The sequence below is a fragment of the Lolium rigidum genome, chromosome 5, assembly GCF_022539505.1.
Source record: "Lolium rigidum isolate FL_2022 chromosome 5, APGP_CSIRO_Lrig_0.1, whole genome shotgun sequence".
Lineage (NCBI taxonomy): Eukaryota > Viridiplantae > Streptophyta > Magnoliopsida > Poales > Poaceae > Lolium > Lolium rigidum.
The window spans coordinates 189,238,013-189,251,018 of record NC_061512.1 but is presented as its reverse complement, the minus strand read 5'-3'; the positions used below and the strand labels follow the sequence as shown (position 1 = coordinate 189,251,018).

The following is a 13,006-nucleotide window of genomic DNA, read 5'->3' as shown; positions in this document are numbered from 1 at the left end:
TCAGCTTCAAGCATTGATTTGCCGGTGAAAGAGAAAAGTTCAATGACGCCGCGGCACGCCATCGCCTCGGTGAAATGTACAGGTCAGCAAGGAAGAGCGAAGAGCCGAAGAGATGTTTACCTGTGAAAACCAGTGTCCAGCTTGTACTTCGCCATCAATGGGAAGAAACCAGGGGGGCTTGGAGGAGCTGCTACCGCCATGTGCAATGAATGTATGCCACCAGGTGATGATGCAGGGGTTAGGCTTGCTTGATGCGGTCAGACTGGAACCACGATGGATGATGCGCCTAACAGTGAACTGCAATTATTGATCAGGGTAGTATGCTTTTTACACAAGCTGAAGCTGTATGGGCATCTGCTCTGTCAAAACCAGGCCTGTACATATGTGGTACAACACAGGAAGTAGTGGTGCTTCTTTGCTGTTGATGTTACTAAAATTTCGATGTATTTACTGGCAAAAGGCTATAGGGTTGGACTTCACCCCAGTGTAGCTTCCGCACTCGCAGTTTATCTCCTTGATGAGAATGATTCCTGCAGAAAGTCGTAGAGTTCCTCTGCAACTGCCAAGGGATACTCTTCCTGTGGCAGCAGCGCGCCTGGAACCTCCACGAATTTGGTCACGCCTTTGGCGCCCTTGAGAGCCTCCATCTCGGCCTTCGACCTCCTGGGAGAATTCAGTGTCGACACTACAAGAACTGGGAAATCTTCATCCAACTTGGCAAACAGCTGCAGGAACTCCTCCCTTGATTGAACAGGATCAAGAAGACCCGTCAGGAATGCGGCTGGGACGAATCGTGCGCCTTTTCTTTTGGTCAGCTCGTAGCGGCTTTCGATAATATATGGCGTCACGTTCTCAGGGTTGGCGTAGACGTGCGACTTGTACTGAGACTGGATGGACTTCTCGTTGCTCACCAGAACATTGTACATCATCCAGCCGATAGCTGGGGCCCTGAGGGTTCCTCGTAGAAGCCCATACCTATTATTAGCAGATGAAAAAAGAATCAGTCCCGTCAGTTTGAATCTTATGCACTCACAAGCTACATATCTGTACAAAATGGCAAACAGGGGTGATCATATCGCATATATTTATCTACATCACCATTCATTATGTGTGATTTCAACGCATACTGCTTTAGCATAAGTTAAATGCCTCCTACCCTCCATCACACATTTTAACATATATGTATCAGCCTAAGTAGAATGAGTGATAGTAATACACATGAAACAAGTACTGGATACCAGAATTGATTATCTCCTTACTGATTAAGCAATATAACCAATTTGGAAATGAAGTGCCTGCAAAACTATGCTACTCACTGTACTTTCTCTGTGCAACAACATAGACACTTCCATACAACCAAGGACAAGCATTACTAATAGAATGACTGCATAAGCTCAATAACCAGGAGCACAATACAGCAGCGAGCATTACTTTGTACTCCATCTGTTCCACGAAACTTGTCTTAACGTTGTCCAAATTTGAGTGTATCTACATGCTAAATAGTTTATAGATACATCAAAATTTAGAAAAATTTCAGACAAGTTTCATGGGGCAGAGGGAGTACTAAAAACACCTAGCAGATTGACTGTTCGTTCAATGAGATACACAAACTTCACTGAATGCATGTAATAAAACTACTGACATACATGAACACGACAGAACAGATGGCAGGATGAAGTAGGCAGAGTATGTTTCAACAGATTTAAAAACCTATAGTCCTGCTGTATCTAGAGACTATCCAGATCATCTTACTGTTCCTATAACTTGACAATCTCACAGTTATGGGTATGTTTCATGTTTATCACATGTGTGAAACACGTATTTGCATATCCACGCTTGAAAATTGACATACACCACGAAAAACATTGTGAGCAGTGACAGAGCTATGTTGGGCCCAGGGTTTACTACCTTGTTTCCATATCAGAACCTCGGCCAAATACAATGGGAAGAGGTCCAGCCCAAGTAGGTGCAACAGCAGCAACAGCAGATGGTTTGATAAGGCCCTTCCCAGCTGCACGGACTGCTATTGTTGCTGCATGACCACCTCCAACTACTACCAATTCTCCATCTGAACATAGTATAGACAATACAACCACGTCGTTAAGTGACTACGGGCATTTAAACGGAAGAATGATTTCAAAAGTCTAACGAAAAATTGAAACCTATACTGAAAAGTGCAGCAAATGTGACAAACATCAACAAACTGGAATTGTTTCCTTTTCTCGAGAAAACACGAAGGACCTTTGCATTTCATTTCATTGAAAAGATGAGTTTGAGTTACAGTCCTACTAGCTGGAATTTGTTTTCTACTTTCTGGCATATGTCTACTCGTCAAGATTAACAAGAAAACACTTCCATTATGGACTTAAATGTCCTGCTGAACTCTGTAAGCTCCCTTTGAACTGCATTGCTACTTTACCTAGTAAGTACATCAGGAGCACCGTTAGACGCCAATATAGAGCTGCCAGCAAACTTCCACATACAACCAAGAAAAGCATTTCAAGGAAACATGTTCTCTAGAGTATTTTAGTCACCCCTATGAATGACAAGATTGGCTAGGCATTCTTTTGTGCAAAGCGTAAACATACTCCTTCTGGACTCTGGTTAAACTGAACAGGCTCAACCACTAATCTATTTTTTAAGAACAATGGTTACAATAAGTATATGCAGGCAAAGTAGGAGCTACCACTGAAGGCTAGAAGTCGACAACCAAATACGCATAACCAAAGTATAGAACCAGGTACAAATTTCAGTGGAAGTGCTTGCAATGATAAAGTACCAGTGCATTGAAAGAGTGAAATCAGGTTTACCTGCATCTGCCACAGGACTATTTGGTGAGTTAATTAGCTGAACCAGAAAATTCTCCATCACGTCAGCATTGTAGTTCAGTGATGGCCTGTCTGAATAACCCAGACCAGGCCAATCGACAATGGTAGCACGGTAGCTGAGTTCTCCTTTCCGTGTCACAATATCTTTGGCAACCACTCTCCATTCTTCCACTGTGCTAACATCAGAAATCGTAGGAATCATAAGGATGTTCTTCACATTCTCAGCAGTCCCCTGCTCATGTTCTTCGTAGTAAACGCTTATTGGCTTATCATCAAATGTCCACTGCCACTTCCCAGTCTAGAAAAGCATAACAATAACGTTACAGCACAAACAATAGTACAATTCCATGGAGAGGTGAAATAAAATTACTCATGTGAACACAGTTAGAAGTCCAATGTAGAGATATCTGCCACAGCGCCACTCAAGTAGTCGATATTCACTAAAGACCTTGATGTTAATAAATGGATGGAAAAACAATTGTACTAGTGGAAACTATCGGAGTAAACAAGAATCACAAACTTCGGTGATCTTTTGTGCCTATTAGCATTAAGTTAAGCACAACATGGTCTATTGTTCAAGTCTTCAAGATCTAGCTTATCTCATTTATCCAGAAGATCAAATTTTAGGTAACAATCCACATGGACCATATTGACTATCCTTGTATATGGCCTCCAAGTTTTCTGGCTGAGTAAGCACACATGGCAAAGTTTCAGGATAGCCATAACACTGGCGTGTCTTAAATCATGTAGACTGTCAGATAATTAAGTTATGTTAATAATCAGATAGTCAAGGAAAAAACTTTTAGCAATTCCGCTTCATTTGCCTCACAATTTAAATCGGGTAGAAAGTACACTGTGTGAGGAAATCTGGTTTTGGAAGAATATAACATGACAAAATGTGATCGAATGTCAGGATCTTATTCAGATATCTCACACTGTGCCTGATGATCATCGTCGCCTGGAATCAAGCACAGCCGTCCAAAAGAGATCCAACGGCGCAGATTCAAAGTTACCGCATTTGACAATATTCCCTCGCATATTCTCTCTGTAATGTGGAATAGTGCTAGTAAACGTGGGTTTGTAATAAGGCTGGGTGGCTCGACGAATAACAAAAACCAAAACCCTATTTCCTGTTCTTCCTGTTTTTACCTTATTTCTTGCCTTAAATTCCTGTACCTAGATGATTTAGATCCTAGCTAGCTATCTCCCCTCCAGGTCCATGACAATTGGTGTCACGAGCATCGTTCCTCCGACCTAAAAAAATTTCCCCCGGGGCCTATCATCTCTTCATCGATCTGTGCGGGTTTCGGTCCAAAGCTTCCACCTTTCCGCCGAAAATCATGTCCATCATCAGGACTCGTTCCCAGGAGCGGATGGAGCGTGATGCGGAGGAAGCAGCGATCTTGGAGGCGGCGCAGGCAGCGGCCGAGGAGGAGATTGGATCTCGCCTTCCAAGGGAGGTCCTCAACATCAACAAGAAACTCGAGTGGCAGCAACAATCAGTAGATCTGATACAAGGTAATCTTGTTAAACTTACTGACATGGTTACACAGTTGATTATGAGCATGAACCAGCCTGGATCTGCTTCTACGCGTGGACAAATGAGACAGGATCTAGGGGGAATGCATACACCCCCACAACCAGGAAACCACCACCTCAGCCCGATCATGGAGGGCCAAACCCCATCGGAGCAGGCAAGCTCGTCTCACCAAAACCATCACCCACCCTACTCCACCCCACCTCCTATATCCCAGCCACACCCAAGCCAACTACCACAACCATGTTTTCTTCCCGCTACTCAAGGAAACAACTTGAGATTTGCTACCTTGCCATATACCACAGAAAAGTCGATGCCTTTTCCTTCACACACCATGCCGGAGACAAGCCAGCACCAAGACCAAACCCAGATACACTACAACACAAACCCATATACACACCCAAGCCAATACCACCACCAGCCACACTCCCCAACAGCCCAATACAACCACCCACACACCAATTACCAATTTTCCCAACCACCATACTTCCCACAAAATCAGAACTTTCCTCCAATTTTCCCACCCATATACCCACCACCTCAATATTCCTTAGCACCACCATACCCTACAGTGCAGCCACAGCAACTAATGCAATGTTTTCAGCAGCAAGAGGCCCATGCAGGAAGCAATGGCAATGAGCAGCAAAGGCTGAACACTGCAAGCAATGTCAGAAGAACTATTGCTTATCAGGCTGAAAACAGACAGCCCAATATTCAGCAACACCAAGTGGAGCCTCACATTGGACCTCCAAGTATAGAATTACCCCTTTTCTCTGGAGAAAATGCTGCAATATGGATCCAGGAGTGTGAGAGTGTTTTCACCCTTGCTGTTATTACCACAGAAAACAAAGTAAAGTGGGCTAATGCACATGTCAGAGGCAAGGCCAAAACATGGCTCAACAGCACAAGCCCTGAAATTCATCTGATGAGTTGGGAAAATTTTTGTGAACTGTTATGTGAGCGTTTTCCTTGCCCAGGTGCTGAAGAATCTATGGAGCTATGTCAGCAGTTGAAGCAAACCTCTTCAGTGGAACACTATATTGATCAGTTTGAGGATTGGATGACTCTCATGAAACATGATCACCCTTATCTTCCTGAGAGTTTCTTTCTCTTGCGTTTTATCAGTGGCTTAAAAGACACTATCAAGCATGATACTCAGTGCCATCAACCAGCAACATTGAGAAATGCTTACTGGTTTGGTAGGAAGCAGGAATTATCTTATATGTGCAACAACAAGAAAAATCCAGCAAGTGCTAAGCCAGTGACAAATTTCCCTGCCAACAAAAATAGTGCAGCAAGGGACAACAGGGCAAAACCCATACAGGGAAAACCAAGAGAGAGAGGCAAATGTTGGTACTGCCCAGCCACAAATGCAATGAGATCAAAAATCTACTCCATGCTATTCAGTTATAGGGACACTCTGATGAAGAAATAGAAGAAACAGCATGCTGCAGCAATTGCCTAGGGAGGATCTACCACAGAAGGACAAGTTAATGTCCATATCTATAGCAGAATTTCAGGGTCAGAATGGTGATGAAACAATATCCTTGCCAGTTATTATTGGGGGAAGGCATTATTGGGGGAAGGCAAGCAGTTGCTTTGGTGGATTCTGGCAGCTCCAACACATTTATTGTTCATGATTTTGCAGTTAAATTAAATCTCCCAATGAGAAATACTGCAGCAAGGGAAGTGATAGTAGCTGGAGGAGGGACACTGACCACCACAGAAGCAGTGGTGTCAAATTATCCCTTTTGTATACAGAAAGTGCAGTTCCACAGTGACTTTCGTGTCTTGCCACTAAAAGGATATGATCTAGTATTGGGAGTGTCCTGGCTCAAGAACTACAACCCTACAACCTTTGATTGGGTAGGCAGAACCCTATCTCTGACAAAGGAGGATGTGGTGCATACATTTGTAGACCATACACAGGGACAAAATACCAAGTGTATAACTGCAAAAAGGTGCTCCAAATTACTGAACAAAGGGAATGCAGGATATTTAATCCAATTATACCTGGTGACTGACAAGACAGAGCAGCAAATACAGTTAGTGCAGGTTAGTGCAGTCTTCAGTCACACTGCCACCAAGTATTATACCTGGTGACTGACAAGACAGAGCAGCAAATACAGTTAGTGCAGGTTAGTGCAGTCTTCAGTCACACTGCCACCAAGTATCCAGGCAATCCTTCATGAATTTGAGGATGTATTCCAGATACCAAAACGACTTCCTCCAAAAAGGGATTGCGATCACAGAATTGTGTTGAAGGAGGGAGCAAATCCACCAAATACCAGACCCTACAGAATTCCACCAAATCACCATTTGAAGCATTATATGGATACAAACCACCACAGATTGGTGATATTGCTATCCCATGCAATGTCTCCCAGGAAGCAGAGGTAACATTGCAAGAGCAGGAGGAAGCCATTAAGGCATTGCAGACTAACTTACAACAGGCTCAGAACAGAATGAAGAAATTTGCTGATGCCAAGAGAACAGAGAGGAAATTCGAAGTGGGAGATTTGGTCTATCTGAAAATGCAGCCCTACAGAGAAGCTGCCTTGGGACTGAGAAATTCTCTGAAATTAACATCAAAATTTTATCGGCCATTTCGAGTAATCCAGAAAGTGGGTGTGGTCGCTTACAGGTTACAGTTGCTAGAGGGAACGAAGTTACATGATGTATTTCATGTAAATCAACTAAAGAAGCATCTTGGACCGAATGCAGTCCCCAACCCACGATTGCCAGTGCTGACACCTGAAGGTAAGATCAAAACTGCTCCTTACAGAATTCTGCAACGTCGCCAAGTTCCTCGTTCAGCTGGTGACTATGACATTGCTGTCGATCAATGGCTCATTCACTGCGAGAATCTCGGAAGAAGAAGCAACATGGGAGGATGTGAAGTTCATTCAAGCAGCTTTTCCATTATTCAAGCCTTGAAGTCTTGCCTCGAGCGGCCGGTATTGTCAGAATTTTATTCAGATATCTCACATTGTGCCTGATGATCATCGTCGCCTGGAATCAAGCACAGCCGTCCAAAAGAGATCCAACGGCGCAGATTCAAAGTTACCGCATTTGGCAATATTCCCTCGCATATTCTCTCTGTAATGTGGATTAGCGCTAGTAAGCGCGGGTTTGTAATAAGTACAATTAATTGTCGAGGCTCGCGGTCGTCGTTATAAGGCCGGAGAGTGGGAGGCTAGGTGGCTCGACGAATAACAAAAACCAAAACCCTATTTCCTGTTCTTCCTGTTTTTACCTTATTTCCTTGCCTTAAATTCCTGTACCTAGATGATTTAGATCCTAGCTAGCTATCTCCCCTCCAGGTCCATGACATTGAAGCCTATGAATCCGCAAGTTGAAGGAGTCTGCAACCTTGGGTACACTTAGGAAATCAAACAGATCATGGGTGGCAGGCAACATGTTATCAACACAGGGTGCAATATGCACATGACATAAAAGAGAGGAGTGGGCAAAACAAAACAAAAATAAAAAAAGAGCACGGTGGCACATTTGCTTGCCCTCCTATTTCCCGTTTGTTTTCCTTGTAAATTCAATTTCTTAGATCTGAACCTCTCGTCATTGTGACTGTAGAAGCAATAGGACATAAGCTACACTCTTTCTTGGATATCATGCAAATATATGCATAAACTCAGGCACACAAAACAAGTACTAATATCGACATTGCAAAAAACTGTACTGGCGATCAAGAGTAGGTTGAACCAAATATAGGGCAAAGGTAGAACCAAATATTGCAAAAACACTGCACATTGTAACAACCTATTGTTGTTTTCTTTGTGCTTTGTTCCTTCTTTAGTGCTCTTCTAAAACACAATGACACAAATTTAAATGCATGATCGAGAAAAAGAGTTAATGGAACAAGAGAAGGAGAAAACTGAGAGCAGGTTTACAGGATCCTCGATAACGTAAGCCAAAACGGTTGAAGGCTACCAACAATGGTACACAAAACCTAACATACATGTGTACAACACAGCAGTATTTAAACTACTTCCATTTCATATTGTATGTCATATAGGCTAAAAAAAATTTAGGTTGCAGTAAATCATCTTTTCAACAAAAAACCACAGCACTGTTTCGATGATTTTACCCAACAGTCATCAACCGATAACATCATAGATATAGTCTCTCTAAGGCTAAACATCTAGCACAAGGTTAAGCTCGTCATGCTATCCAAGTATTAATTCTTGTGATAATTGTCTTGCAATAAAAGTTGCAGATGTAACATTTTTTTATGGAGAATGAAGGATATTGTGTTGCAGGATGCAAAATGTAGCGGTTCATTCTTTTAAAGAGAAGAACAGATATTTCATCAGTGATCATTAGACTCTCTAACAATCTCTCGTCTTTGCAACTGAAGATTTCACCGCCCACGCCTGTTTCGCTCTTTTGGTACTCAGTTTCTACTGAACACAAAAGAAATCCTAGCTGCCAGGAGAGGTTCTTGGAGGTGATCCGGAAGCATGCCCTCCCACAGGAAGCTCTGCCCAGGATCTGAAGGCCCTCGTGGCCTTCAGAGATGCAGCACCACGATGGCTGGCGAGAGAAGATCCTACTTTTCTGTAGGTTACATGGTTTTAAAGGGCGTCCAAGTGCTCCTCCTCCGCCTTGGAAAAACGTCCGCCTTAGGCGCCTAGGCGTCTAAAGCATCCGCCTAAGCGTCAGAGCGTTCCCCCCCCCCCGACGCCTTAACGCCTTTAAAACCATGGTAGGTTGTCCCGGCAAGGATGGCGAAGTGGTAGCGGTGTCCTCGCGTCGGAATGAATCCTCCCCGATCCGTCCCCACTGAGATGGCGCTGGCTCAGATATCGACATGGAGCACATGGAGGGTTCAGTCCGCTGGTTGTTTACCGAATCTGGTGGATTGTTCAGGATTAGGTGACTGTCCGACACTTTGTCTTTGTGCAGTGGTGGTGGCATCCCTTCAAGCTCAGGAAGGGCAGCTGTGGTTTCTACAGGAACCATGGAGCAGATCTGGGTGTCTTCCATGACGACGTTCGTCAGTGGCCTCAGATGTGGGGATAGAGAAGCATGGGTGTGTCCCCGATCGTGTTGTTCCAGCGAAGTCTTCGATCCTGTCTTCAGAGACAAGTGGCTACTGCGGCTAATAAAGCCATTGGGCGATGTTTTTTTTTTGTTCCAAGGATGATGGTCGCTTCGTCGTTCTTCTCCTATGGTTTCTTTAGCGGCAGAGCATGATGGTGGTTGTCCCAAGCACAAAGGTCTTTGCGGATGTATATGTTACTTAGTTACTTTTTGGGCCTTCTGTGTATGCTGGCGGAGGCAACTGTACGATGTCGGTATATGTCTGTATTTGTTCTCATCTTTGTATGCTACGGCGTATTTTTCCAAAAAAAAAAAAAAAGAGTTCAAGAGTAAGCTTCGTGTACGCTAGATTTAACAGTATTCTAAATTCATTCTGAACTTGTGCTAGTATCTTAGGAGTGTTGTGCATCACCCAACTTTGACATTTAAGTGCCAGACATTCTGTTGTTCAAGCAAAGTTTTGCCAGGATTTTGAACTTTTTAACCAATATGAGAAATCCTTATGGACCTGATTGCCCGAAGTCCTACCAAACAATTCGAGATCTAAATACGCCTCGAATAATTTGAAGGCCCCAATCGCGCTAGGACTCGCAGTTTAAATTTTCCTTGTGAAGTCAAATCATTACATCTCAAACTCTCATCACTATGACTGTGGGAGTAATAAATTCACACTTTCTTAGAGATCATGTAAATATAAACATCAACTCAGCCACACACATCAAGTAATTACATCAACACTGCAAGAACACTGCACTAGCAATTAAGTAGGTAGAACCAAGCATAGGACAAAGATAGAACCAAACATGCCAAAGAACACTGCAAACACCTGCTGTTGTTTAATTTGTGCTTTGCGCCTTCTAATACACAACAATATGCATCTAGAAAAAGAGTTAGTGGAAAGAGAGAGGGTGAAAATAAAGAGCTCGATAACGTTACCTGAAATGACAAGGTTCAAGAATACCAACAACAGGACACAAAACCTTTTCACGTTATAGTAATTCCACATCTTCAAGAAAAACCACAACATTGTTTCGATGATTTGGCCCAATAATCATCAGGCACCAACATCGTAAATGTAGTACTGCGAGTACTGAAATTTTCTCTAGGGCTAAGCATCTTGCACGAGGTTAAATTGACCATATTATCCAAGTACGAATGTTCACAAGTTTTTGAAATAGCAGTTGGAGAAGTAAAATTGAATTTTACTAAGGACAAATGGATGATATTGCGTTGAATTTGAGGTCTGAAATCCGCCTCGAATAGTTCGGGGTCGGACTTTTTTGCCCCAATCGCGCACGGACAGCCACACCAATTGATAATGTTGATACTCGTATCCGGCTAGTAACAGTTCGGCGATCTCACCTTGGAGGGCGAGGACGCGGACTTGGAGGCGGGAGGGGAGGCGACGGCGAGCACGGCGAAGCGCCTCGCCCGCCGGAGCGGGACTAGGCGGTTGGAGGCCGCGACGGCGGGGGTGAGAAAGGCGGCGGCCGCCGCCGCGGAGGAGTGCATGGGGGGCCGGCGGGCGCGACGGGGGTGTGGAGAGGAAGCGGACGACGTGGGCTGCACTGGGACTCGGGAACACGGCGGACTGCGAGTAGACTCGCCGTCGTTTTGTTTCGGGAAGCTCCTCGTGTACTGCGTTTGATTTCCCCCACACCACTAGCAATTTAAATTCATCATTTCAAAAGTAAACTAAATTCCTTTGACCAGCCAAATGAATATTTGTATTTCAATGGTATTTTTTACGAAACACAGTACAGATACACACGCTCACAAAAACATACATACTCACCTCTATGAATATATGTATGCACACCTCCTATAGCCATCTTCGAGAGACTCAGTTCAAAAAATTAATCTAGCGGATATTGAGATTAACGCAGTCACCAAAATTATCGCGTTGTTAACAAAAACTTCGCCTCCAACTAAAAGAATATTTCATCTTTATAAAACATGTTAAACTTAAGTAGTTTAAAATTTTCACTTCAATTGAGGTAGCTGTACATTTTACACCGCAATATGTGATGTGTAGAATGACTAATCGCTTTCGGAAGAAAATCGTGTCATTCGTGCAACCACGTTTTTCCAGAAACAAAAATTTATGCAACCCACGTCTTTCATTGGTAGCTACGCATTCACGTGGACACTTCACATCTCCACATTTACGCAGCGCTGGAAATCAAAACAAACAAAAACGATGAGCGTCGGCTCGTAGCCAAACTACATTTGGGCCTGGGCCACAAAATAGTTGCTCCGTTTTGATGGGCCCTAAACGTAAGAGGCAGTAGGAATACAATAGAAATGGGTCTGATCCATTAGGCCTTTCCTGTTTGATACCTCAAATAGTAACTTTGTCTCCAAAAAAATAAAACACTAAATAGTAACTTTAGCTTATGTCCTGAAAACGCATAACCTCTAACCTCAAATTGTAACTTTAGCTAATGTCCTGAAAACGCATAGCCTCAGAAAATGCGGTGAATTTAGAGGAAAAATTGAGCGAAGAAAGCTGCTCTAGGGAAAACCTTACCCCGAATCAAAAAGGGTTTGGAGGGGCCTCTTAACAAGAACTTTCAGCTGCAAGTCCAAGGGCCCTACCCCGTGGATTATCATGCATATCCTTCTCGCCCACAAAGCCAATGCCACTCGCCGTCAACACCGCATGCCTGCCTCCCCATGGGTTCAGTGCCAACATCAACAACTCCATCGGAGACAACAAACGATGGAGATGTTGCGGTGCCAATCCTCCCGATTGCGATGTATGCGTTTCTTCTCTATTTCCCTCCACTACTACTTGCTCCATATGTAGATTTGCTTGACGTGCTTAGTCTTCTACATGTAGTTAAGTTTGGTAGTGCTCATGTGATGTTGTTCTCGGTACCTAACTCACATAATAACCTATTATATAATTCTTATGGTATTTAAATGTCTGGTGCACTCTAGAAATTTCTAGGATTTTAAAAGTTATTATATATATATATATGTGTGTGTGTGTGTGTGTGTGTGTGTGTGTGTGTGTGTGTGTGTGTGTGTGTGTTACAAATAGACTAGTACATCTACCGTTGTGAGGATCTAATTTGTAGATGATTGCGATCTTATTGTCCTTACAATTTCCTTTGATTTAACTAGAATCTCAGTTCAAAAATAACAAAAAAAATTATTATCTTCTCATTGACTTACAAGATTATGTTTTAACAATGGTATAATGATGTACTATTGGATTGGGTCACAATGAAATTATGTATTAATATTACGAACATAAATGTGCACGTAAAAATTTGCAATCAAACTAGTTGAGATATAGCGATATGGTGAGTTATAAAAAAGGTAAAAGTGTTTTGTATAAACTACTGATGATTTTTTTAAATTGTGTCAATAGTACATTTTTGATTGTTTGGACCGACTAAACAAAAAGAAGCCTGTAAGAAAATGAACAATCTACGGGCTAAAGTACCTAGCTCCGAAAATGTACAAGTCGCAATAGTAGTGGTGATATATCTTAGATAGGAGTCCTAGCATCTAGTCGAGCCACCCCAATCCACACAAAACTTCAAATTGGACCTTGGTTTCTTCCTTAGAG

General features: G+C 43.0%; 1 protein-coding gene across 1 annotated transcript; it reads right to left on the bottom strand.

Moving 5' to 3' along the window:
- Nucleotides 1-281: 281 nt before the first annotated feature.
- On the bottom strand, nt 282-10,953 carry LOC124653128. The gene is made up of 4 exons (XM_047192187.1): nt 10,789-10,953; nt 2,811-3,126; nt 1,909-2,068; nt 282-975 (listed from the first exon to the last, which is right to left on the bottom strand). The coding sequence occupies exons 1-4, from the start codon at nt 10,936-10,938 to the stop codon at nt 507-509; spliced, it is 1,095 nt and encodes a 364-aa protein (XP_047048143.1). The 5' UTR covers nt 10,939-10,953; the 3' UTR covers nt 282-506.
- Between the last annotated feature and the right edge of the window lie 2,053 nt (nt 10,954-13,006).

Bases quoted from the DNA above. Each gene is read 5' to 3' on its own strand.
- LOC124653128 (XM_047192187.1), bottom strand. From the start codon at position 10,938: ATGCACTCCTCCGCGGCGGCGGCCGCCGCCTTTCTCACCCCCGCCGTC. The intron at 2,069-2,810 runs GTAAACCTGATT...TACTATGTTCAG, and splicing joins TAGTCCTGTGGCAGATGCAG to ATGGAGAATTGGTAGTAGTT. The intron at 976-1,908 runs GTAGTAAACCCT...TGCTAATAATAG, and splicing joins GGTTCTGATATGGAAACAAG to GTATGGGCTTCTACGAGGAA.